This window comes from Cryptomeria japonica, chromosome 5, assembly GCF_030272615.1.
Source record: "Cryptomeria japonica chromosome 5, Sugi_1.0, whole genome shotgun sequence".
Classification (NCBI taxonomy): Eukaryota; Viridiplantae; Streptophyta; class Pinopsida; order Cupressales; family Cupressaceae; genus Cryptomeria; species Cryptomeria japonica.
The window spans coordinates 418,755,719-418,767,453 of record NC_081409.1 but is presented as its reverse complement, the minus strand read 5'-3'; the positions used below and the strand labels follow the sequence as shown (position 1 = coordinate 418,767,453).

The 11,735-nt window shown below is 34.5% G+C and overlaps 1 protein-coding gene across 1 annotated transcript; it reads left to right on the top strand.

Moving 5' to 3' along the window:
• Nucleotides 1-3,238: 3,238 nt before the first annotated feature.
• LOC131028171 (trihelix transcription factor GT-3b) lies at nucleotides 3,239-4,649 on the top strand. Its single transcript, XM_057958403.2, has 2 exons — nucleotides 3,239-3,695; nucleotides 3,790-4,649. The coding sequence occupies exons 1-2, from the start codon at nucleotides 3,420-3,422 to the stop codon at nucleotides 4,360-4,362; spliced, it is 849 nt and encodes a 282-aa protein (XP_057814386.1). The 5' UTR covers nucleotides 3,239-3,419; the 3' UTR covers nucleotides 4,363-4,649.
• The last annotated feature ends 7,086 nt before the right edge of the window (nucleotides 4,650-11,735 follow it).

Below are 11,735 nucleotides of genomic sequence, written 5' to 3'. Positions count from 1 at the left end.
TCATTGAATGATCATAACTCATCACCGCACATCGATCTAATAAGTTGTCAAACCCTTAACACATTACGCTAAGCACTTCGCTGCTTCCCAAGAAATTTGATCCTTGTATGCACCAAAACAACATCTTATCTCTTCACACGGATTCTGACACGTCACCATCAACTTATGAACATGAAAAGAATCACTGCCAAACCATAAATCATCACCGGTCAAATATCTTTATACCGGTTCTCAAACCCTAGCTGATTATGCAATAGTCAATTAAAAACATGACTTCTGGTTCTCCAAACATGATGTGGTTCAATTCATAGACTCCTTATGATGTCATAAGCACACATTCCAAACTGCAACACCTGACTCAACACGGATCACTACCGCAATCATCTCCTTCACTATTCCTACTTATCGGTTCACTGTCACTAGGCAATTTTGTTTTGCAACTCAATCCAATTCAATCCATCACCGGTTAGACTTAACCATTAGACTTAGATGGCATACCAAGCATAAAAAAACATGGACAAATATGGTTGCCATCAATGACAACACAATTAACTGATCATCATATCATAGTTATATCATCACCAACAGTCCATCAATATATCATCACCAACAATCCTTTACCGGTAACATGCCAACAAAAATATGATGTAATTAGAAATGGGTACCCCATTTTAAAATGGAACGAGTACTTGTTTTGCATGGATTTCCAAGTCATAGTTAAGATTGTTTTCATGGGAGACTAATTTATCCCACAAAATATAATAAATACATATGGTATAAATTTCTTTTCTTTTTTTTACATTTTTCAAAAAATTCCATCTTCGTACAAATTTCTATTTTCACCATTGATAAACTTTGGATTTTCTTTAGTTCTTAAAACACAAAAATCTTAAAATCAAAAGGTACCTGTTAGAAAAAAACAATGATGATATTACTCTTTTCAAATCACATAATGATTTATTACTTTTTTTGCCATAATTCTAATATATTATGATTTTAAAAATATCAAAACACACAATTTTAAATTGCACAACAAACTAATTTATAATTCGATTTTAAATCTATCCCAATATAAGAAAGCCATAAGCAATCCACTTAATGTGAATCATAGAAAATGAAAAAAAATATTTAAACAAAATATATTCATAAAAAGAGAAATACCTTCGACAAGGGGTGTTTATCATAATAACCTTTGGCAATCATCTTCAAGGTTCTAATCCAAGCTCCAAAACACACAAAAAGTTTCCCACCAATCTTTTAAAAAAGAATCTCATACATAAAGAAGAGGAGAAAGTCAAGCAAGAAAAAGAACAATTATTTTTAAATTGCATCTCCTTTACAAAAAATCCTAAACGTCCAAATAGCTTATTGCCCTTTTCACATCCAAACTATTAAGTAGATATTTTGCTTAAAAGAATTTTTCATTTCAAATGGCTAATGTATAACATTTCTAATAGTTTTATTTAACCTTTTTTAATTTCATTTAACTAATTCTATTTGTATAGCACTTTCACCTTATTTCATTTAACTAATTCTATTTGTATAGCACTTTATTTTAAGGTGAATATGATTAAAATCTATTAACCTATGTCTTGAATTAATTGCATTCTAATTATTGTGCAAATATTTTGCAAGCTTTATGAATACTCAATAAATACTAATACAAGAAGAGCTAAGTAACATATGCATAACACTCACACAGATTTAATCAATTTTCATTCTTAAATAAATTTACAAAAGATATTGACTTAGATCAAGATTCGCATGACTACATAGGTAAAATCTCGCAACTCACGATCAAGTGAAACAAGAGTTCAAACATAATACATTTATCCAAATTGATTATTTCAAGATTAATCATAGATGGAGAGATCTATACCTATACACCCAATTAAAAATTAAACATATTTACATAATAAAAGAAAATTGTAACACAACATATAAGTAACTAACATAATATAATCTAGAAGACAATATCAAATAATTATATGTGATTGAAAAACATCTAAAGAAGGTTCATAAAAAAAGTATCATCAAATTTTGATTCTTATATCCCATTGCTTAGACACTTGTGCTATATTTTTGTTAATGTCACCTTACCAATGATTCTATATAGAATGATGGCCAATTCATTGAAGATGGTAAAGAAAGGAAGGGGGGAAATCTTTGCTAAATTTGTTGCTCACTTCAAGTTGCTAGTGGTTTCTAATGCACTCATGCAAATTCAAGTTTGGTCCAATAAAGTGACCCTTCAAGTTCAAGATATTTAGACTTTATTGGAACATGAATGAAATGTTCCCTGCATTATTACTAGGGTTCTCCTTCCTTTTATCCTTGTGATAGATCCCCTTGCTAGGGGCAACAATATGGTCATTGTGAATTCACTTGATGCTACTCTTGTAACTAGTACAAAGGTTTTCCTCTATCACTAATTAGACATCCTTCTCACTAGTCTCTACTTGCATGTTGCTAAATGAATGGTTGTTGTTTACTTATTGTTCTCTTGCATCCTCTCAATAGTAGGGGTAGCCCCTACTAACCAAGGCAAGTTTTGCTACCTAAAACTTGTCATTCACCTTTGAGGAATATTTAGAATTTACTTTGTATTTTGGATCAACAACAAGATAGCCTCAAGAAAGAACATGATATTATATGACTCTTATTAGCTAGAGTCAGTGTAAGAAGTGAAAAATATATTAGATGGAGGTTGAGGTAACCATGATGATCGAGGCCTTCCTCCTAATTCCAATTTTGTAGTAATAATTTATGCTCGTCTTTAAACTGATGAATTAAATATTTGTCACCTTTTTTAAGTCAGATATTGTAACAATTTCAAACTTTTCTGATACTTTTTTATGTTGTTGAAGAATCAAACTTGTCACCATTTAGATGACTACTACAACGACTCTATCATTATTACGACGACTATCTCATTACAGCAACAACGAGTTTATCATTACACCAAACACCCTCCAACTAAACCATTTTCACAACATAATGCAATACCACCATAGTATTGCTATATAGCTTGGATTTGTTGAATAAAAAAAATCATGTTACAAAACCACGTTTTTAAAGTGGAGATTAAGAGGCAATAGTCTTTGTATTAGTTGTGTTAATGATGAATCATGTCCCCGTACTAAGTTTGACACCATTGCAGTAACGCCGAAATGTCGCATGAAAAATGGCGTGAATACGTGGAGAGGAGCCTCATTTGTCGTGGTCTGTCGTTTGCCTCATTCACACGGCATTGACCCACCCTACACCAGCTAATCACCGCGTTCTCTTCTATTCTCTTCTCCGCGTAGGAAATGGCGGCGCCTGCTCTCGTTCACACGCTCCTCTTGTGCCTATTTGGCTCACCATGATCAAATCCAACACAAAACATCTTCTGTGCGCTGAAAATCCAGAGAAAAAAAATGGAATTGGGTGGAGAAGAGTCGACGGAATTGAAAATGAACGACGGATCATATGGGTATGGATATGGATTCGGGTACGACCGAATGGCTCAATGGAGTCAGCAAGAGACCAGAGGGTTCATCGCCCTGAGAGCAAAGCTAGAACACAACTTTGTGCACACCAAGCGAAACAAGAATCTCTGGGAGCTCGTGGCCTCCAAAATGACGGAGATGGGCTACCGACGCACAGCAGATCAATGCAAATGCAAATGGAAGAACTTGGTCGCTCGCTACAAGGTTAGCGCACACACTTCCCAATTACTTAATTACTCCCTTCCCCTGTTTTTTTCATTTCTCCCCTGTTTTTAACACTCTGGTGCCCGAATTGCAGGAGACTTCCCCTGAGATAGACCTGGGATCTCGCCAGTGCCCATTCTTCGACGAGCTCCATGCCCTGTTTACTGACAAGGCGGGAAAGCGGGCTCAGATTGATCAAGCCGAAGAAGGGATTTGTGGGAAGAGGAAGAACAGGGGACTTGTGAAAATTGCAGAGGAGTGGTCTGAGGAGGGCGAGGGAGAAGAGGAGGGGGAAGAGGAGGAGGGAAGTCAGGAGGTTGTGGGGATGGCGAAGAAGAAGAAATCCGCAGACAAGGACAGGCTCCGCGTGACTGCAGAGAAGTCCCGGGCCAACAGCATGAATGAAATTCTTGAGGATTTCTTCAAACAGCAGCAGTTGATTGAAATGCAGTGGCGTGAATCGGTGGAGTTTAGGGAGGCAGAGCGACGGGAGAGGGAGAGGGAGTGGCGGGATACGATGGAGAGGCTGGAGAAGGAGCGGCTGCTCATGGAGCGGGCATGGAGGGAGAGGGAGGAACAGCGACGGGCCAGGCAAGATGCCCGTGCTGATAATAGAGATGCCCTTCTCGCTGCTCTGCTTACCAAGCTTATTCGCCCTGATATGTGATCTCTGCTCTGCTTGCTTCCTCTGTTCCCAGTTTTTCTGTTTTTCTATATAGGATTTCAGATGGGAGAATCAGTCATTCATGGCTGGCTCTGGATTTTCAGAGAATTGGGTCTGGATCTTGGAAGATATCTGGGAATTGGGTGTGAAAACGGTGAGGATTTTTTCTTGTTGGTGGCGGACTGGGAAGAAAATTGCATGGCATCTTCATGGTTTGGTACTGTGTGCATACAATGTTTGACTTGCCTGCCTGTTGTGGCTCTTATAGTTATCCATATTTTGTACCGCTATGCTATGGTTCAAATGTTTTTTGTTTTGTTTCCACAAGTCCACTTCAAATCTAAAATCTATTTTTCAAAAAAAATCATAAAAGATTTCATGAATATTAAAATGGGTTTAATAAAGTTGTAAAAGACAATAATTTTTTTTTTTTGGTTTAGTTTGTCTTAATATAACAAGTAGAGCTAATCTAGAAGAATTATGAATATTTGTTGAGATTAATTATTTGAAAATTTGTGAGGTTTGTTTTGTAGTCTCAATGGTTGGTGTAGTCAAGCGAATTTAGAAAAATTAATGTTGAAGAGTTGGTGTAGTCAAGTTGGGGCTTTGGGTTCTTTCCATGTAGGTCCATGGTTCGATTAAAAATTGAAATAATTTGAATGAATGCCTTAAAATTTGTTATACTTCATAGTTCAATATACATCTAGAAATTAACATAATGATATTCAATTTTATAATTAAATATTAGAACAAAAATGTAAATAATGATATTTAATTTTGTAATAAGTTAGTAATATAAATACTTTGGTAGGGTTGTTGATATACAACAAAGAGACATGTATATACTGGGGTCAAATATTTGATCCTCACAACCCAATAGATGTTGTAAAATAATGATAAGCCTTCTACAAGAGATTTTAAATAAGCCAAAAATATACAATATATTCATACAATATGTGAGAATCCAAAAAGCATGTAATTACTTATGATCCTTTTGAATATATAGAAAAGTGGTGAAATGAGAAGGTAGGTGTGGACTATAAACTCCTTTCAGAATGTAGGACATGTGTTCATGATGAATTATGTGCATGGGACAAGTGTGACAGAGGTATCATATACACATGAAATAGGTGTCTCAAAAGGTGAGTACATGTGTCTCAACCACATGATATGAGACAAAAAGGTAAAATTCTTAAGTGAAGACTTAACTAGCGCGAACAAGACTCTCCTAGGTAGGCTAAAAGCTAACTAGTTTCATAATGTCATTATATACACTAACAATGTACTCCTACGTAAACTCATAGAAGTGTGTATAGATAATTGAAAACAATAATCTCTAGTCTTGCATAATGGAGTTCTTCCTGAAGGCCCACTTCCTTTTCATCTTCACTATACACTTCTTTTAAATATTTTTCTTCTTTCTTTTCATCTCTATCATCATTTGCTTCCAATGCCATGAAGAGTATTTCTTCTCTATCATTGTTTAAAAATTATTCATCACTTTCCTCTGATGATCTATTGTCTTTTCTTGAATTAAGACTACTTTTTTACTTAGGAAAATCCTTCATCTTTTCATATTGACCTTGTTTGTAGCCCTTCTTTTGATGATGTTTTCTTCCTTTTTTATGTAGTGATCCTCTTCATCCTCACTACTTTTACTCTTACTCTACGAACATTTAGAAGAAAAATGAATTGTTAGTTTTTGCTTCTGGTTTTGATTGTGTGTGGTTTTGATGCAAAAATCTCACACAATCAAAACCAAAAGCAAAAACTAACAACTATCATGGATTGTGGAAAAATCGTATGTTTTAGAAAAATGAAGTATTCTACCACAATCAAAACATTTGAATGGTAACTTACCTTGACACTTCTTGGATCCTTTCTTTAGCTTTTTCATGAAGTGGGCTTCTTCTTCATCTATTTCATTGCTTGAGCTATCAATTGGTTCACATACTTTATTGTTTCCCTTCCTCAATGCTTTGAAGGCCACCTCCCTTTTTTATGGCTTGCCTTCAATCCTCATTTCTTAAGCCGTAAGAATCCCACACAACTCGTCCTTTGTCAATTTTTCTAGATCTCTCATTTCTTCAATTGTTGAAACTTTAGAATTAAATCCTAAGGGAAAGGACCTTAATACCTTATGTATAATCACAACTTCTTCAATCACCAAGGCCTCTTATTGTTTTCACAATCTCATCAACGCGAAGCAAATAGGAGGCTATGTCCTCTTCTTCTTCCATCTTAAGGATTTGGAATTGTCTTCGATGGGTTCGAAGCTTTGCCTTCTTCACTTTATCATCTCCTTGATCGATATTATTAAGCTTATGCTACATGTCCTTAGTTGATTTGCAATGCATAACTTTTATGAACTCTGATTTGGATAATCCACACTAAATCACATTCTTGGCTTTCGCATTATTTTCACTTTCTTTCTTTCTTACTTGTTTGTTGGTAGAGTTGTAGTGGCTATGCAACCATTTACAACTAGCTACCAAATATCATAACCTAGGGCATTTAAATATATTTTCATCCTAATGCTTCAAAATACATAATTTCTTCCATCAAATAATGGTGTCTTGTTTGATGAGAATCCATATCCTTTGTGTTTGGTCATATGTGCTCTTTTAGATCTTCTCTCAAGTGGTTAGTCTATATCCGAAGGAAACTGCTCTAATAAAATTTATAGAGCACTCAATTATACTTTAAGGGCACACAATATATTGAGAGGTGGGGATGAATCAGGTATTACAAATTCTCAACTTCAAATCCAACTTAACATTACCAACAATTTTGGATCTTACTTTATCATTAAAACCACTAAGCAAATGATAAACATAAACACATTTTCACAAGAGAGAACACTAGATATATATGGAAACCCAAAAGGGAAAAATGGTGGTGAGAATATCCTCACAAATGAATATGAAACTTACAATTATTTATGGACACCAACCCATTAGAGACACAAATCCCTTTACAATGAATTTTTAGGCACCAACCTATCGAAGACACTCCCTCAATTAAGAAAACACAAGATGAATTGTAGACCTTCAAGACTAAATACTCAACTCCTATCTATTATGATCATCATCAGAATTCCCTCTCATGGTGCATATGATCTTTTGATAAAACTGCACACAATGTTATTCACAACGCATACGCATACACACACACACACACATACAATAATATATACATACACATTCACATACACATACACATACACATACACATACACATACACATACACATACACATACACATACAAAGATGCATACACATACACATGCACATGCACATACAATGATAATTACATTCATATGTCAACCTAAAATATAATTACAATATCTGTAAGTCGACCACATTAAATTACTTAACCAATCGTGTAATAGGTTAGGTCTAATAGCCCACATGCTACTCCAAAAGAAGGAAAATGTCATGTGTTTCCCAATATTGACCCATCTGGTCCCAATGATCATACACATGCTATCTTCAATGAGAGCACACTACACTCCTCTGACACATCAAGTCGAAACACAAACCCAAACGGCCAACTTGCACAATGACCACTTTATCGCTTCAAACTTTATATTTGATAATATTAACTAAAAATTTTGGAATATGATGAATCATGTGTACACTTACTCTCCTTTCAAACAACATTCATAACCCTTAGGATGGACAAAATGCAAAGCATTATGAACTACCAATGTAAACACATTGTCTGAGGAATAGACCTCAAAACATTCTGGAAACCCTTTCTGGATCACCTCAAACACTAGTGATAGATACAAGATGATACAACAAACATTTTGCAACAGATATCATCAACATGAAATATCACAATCTTTTTGGATCCTTCTAGAACTCAAATGCATAATCATAGGCAAGACAAAGTTATACTCTTTTGGATACGTCAACATCAATGACAAAACTAACCAACACCTTTGACATCAATGACAACCTTTTTCCAACAGTCTCCCCCTTTGTCATTGATGGTAACCCAACAAAATGTTCCCCTAAGAATAATACTCCTTGAACAAGTTTTGTCATCTAGCATTTTGGCTTTCTCTCTTCGCCTTTAACATCAATGACAAAGGCCAACTGGAATATTTCATCTAGGAATTCCTCTCCCCTTGTCTGAGATAATTTATGTATTGAAACATTCTACCCATCACCACAAGACCTCCAAGCTTTCTTGTTTAATGGAGTCAACACTCCCCTTGAACATGTACTTCCTCTAGAACATCAAATAAGAGAGAGATCTTTCTCTCATCTTTTGCATGAAGAATTCAAAGGTATTGTGATATTATTTCTTTTTATACAAAGACCATTTTTCATCTCTCTTCCCAACAAGTATTATATTTCCTTGGTCTCAATAAAATCATCATCTTCTATGTTGTAATAGTCCACAATAGAATCCCTAGAACTTCCTTCTATGGTTTCACACTCTTCGTTACCAAATGTAGCAATGTAATATTTACCACCAGATCCATCACACTTCTCATATTGATCACGAAATACAGTATTAGGGATTTTTATCTTTTTTAGACTATGTTCCTCTTCATTTATTTTCCACACCTTCTCAATTTTATTATTTTGATCAAAAAAGTTTTTTCCTTTCTATACGGTTAAGAATTCTTCACAAAATTACTTCTTTAATATCTTGCAACATGTCCAAAATTATTGCATTTGTAACACATGATATTGAAATCAACCAAAGGACTAAATACATTATTTTATCACAAAATTATTCTTCATTATAGGAGATCTTCTACAATCCATTGTCTTATGTCCATAATGATTGTAATTGAAACAATAACCAGAAAAAGAATAATTGAACCTAGTATTGTATCCTTGCCAAGTCCCAGATTCAATCTTCTAAATCTCCTCTTCTATCATTAAACATGGATGAACCCTTCATCTTCTTCCTTGAAGTCCTCAGTCACTTTGGACTGATCTAATCTTGAACTCAAATGCATAGTCATTGACAAGACATAATCGTACTCTTCAAAATACCTTAACATTAATGACAAAACTAACCAACACCTTTGACGTCAATGATAACCTTTTTCCAACAATATTGACAATGGGGGTGAATTAGTATAACAAGAATCTTTATTTTTTCAAAAAGTAATTAACCATAACAAAAATATTTCAAAAATTAATCATATCTAGCAACAAAACACATGAAAGATCTAGCAATAAGGAAACACAAGACAAACAAATGATTTACGTGGAAACCCTTGCAAAAAAAAACACACAAAAAAATATTGCTTGTATAAAACCTTTTCAGAATTTTTTGTAGGCACCAACCCATAGGAGAAACCAATCACATCTTGATGATTCATAGGCACCAACCTATTCAAGACACTAATCTCCACCATTGAGAACCAACTCAACAAGAGACACCAATCTCCTTGAATGAGTGTCACCAACCTTTTGATCTCCACAATTAGGAGGCACCAACCTCCAAAGAAATAATATGATGATTATATGAAACTTCTTCTTTAACCATCTCTAGTTTGTCTCCACAAATCTGCTCAAATAATGTTTCTTTAAATATTTTTATAATCTTCAAGATTTTCTTATCATAGATCTACACTAATCTGTCTTAAATATGATCATAAATCTACAATAACACGCCTTAAAATCTACTCATAAATGCACCTTATATCTACTCTAAAATGGGAATAATATTCAATAATTTCTTGCTACTAGAATCACCAATTTACCTTCTAAAATACCACATGCAAGCACCTCTTCATTCAAGAGTGGTGACCCATCAAAGGAGGTCGACCAATAAAAATATATTTTAATTTTGATTTTTAACACCTCTTAACATGGTCACCACGTGAAGAGGGATTGGCCCATAACATCAACATTTGTTTGCAATAAATAATCTCCAAGGAGGGTGCCAATGAACCAAGGGTCAACCTAGGAAAATAGGCCTAAAAAAATATTTTTATTTATTTTTTATACTCCAAGACAAGGTGTCAAATACTAGAAGGTTGGCCCAAAATATTATTTAATTATTTACTTCCATGCAAGGCTACCAACCAACATGAAAAAATGCCTTCCTTAACGATCTTAATGACAACATTTATCCTTTGAATTCCTTTGACATCAATGACAACATATTATAACACCTCATTCTAAAGCATAGTTTTCATTTGGGAGCAACAAATCCCCACCTATAACTAATACAATAGATTGAAGTTACAAGAGTGCATTGATTAGAGTAACACATATATTGGAAGAGATACCTCTTGCTCAGTGTATTTTATGTGATACACTAACTTGATGATTTTATTCATTTGATCAAATAATATCCAATCTATGAATAATAACAACAATCAACCTAAAATATAGACATTTTGTGATAAGATAAGGTTTAGCATAGTGTAGTGTTGTAAATAGTACACCTTCATTAATATATCCAATTTCACACTCTCATAGCACTCATTTTAGTATTTATATCTCCTCTATATATTATAGGACCTTTATTGTAATTAATTAACATTTAGTTCAATATTATGGGTCTTATTCCACTTTATTACATCATCACATTGTTGTGCCCTTTATCATTTTATCTCAATTTATCTTTAATCCTACCCCAATTTCAACTTCCAAAGTATATGTTTCATATCTATAAATTATGGTTTGAGCCATCGAGCCAGAATCAACATTGGAACCTCGTTATCTTGCATTCCTAAAAAGTCAAAAAAATTATGTTGGGACCAGGGCGCCCTACCCTCATGGTCCTGCACTTATTTCCCCAAATTTTGGGAGGATAATTTGGTGGTCCTATCTAATTCAAATTCTACTCCATGTGAATAAATCACAAATTTAAGTCATCCTAAAGGTGACCTCAATTATGAAATCCCTATATAAGTTATCCTTCTCAATTCATTTTCATAATCTAGCTACATCTCATCATTATGCTAATATTTCAACACTTCAAGAGCAAATCTAATTCAAGGAGAAACAAAATACATCAAGGCATCTCCCATTTATGTTTCATCTATTATTTCATGATGGATTTTATGTGATTTATCATGGTATTGCATCAACACATGGAGGACTTATCCTAAGAGCATCGCATCACCTATTGTAGCTACAGGTACCTACTGAAGCCAGGAAGCTTGGGACAATACTAGGACCTAACAACGAAGCATCTGACCAAATTTCATGAGAAAGTGCCTAGACCGGAGCGCTAGGGGTGCCATGGTCCAGGACTAGAGCATTATAGGTGCCATGTTCCTTCCAAAACAAGTCAAGATTTGACATCTCAGAGACCTAGTTTGAAGCTTGTGTTCAGAAATTTGACTGTTTGGACATGGATATACCTCAAGAATTGTCATCACATCAATTTC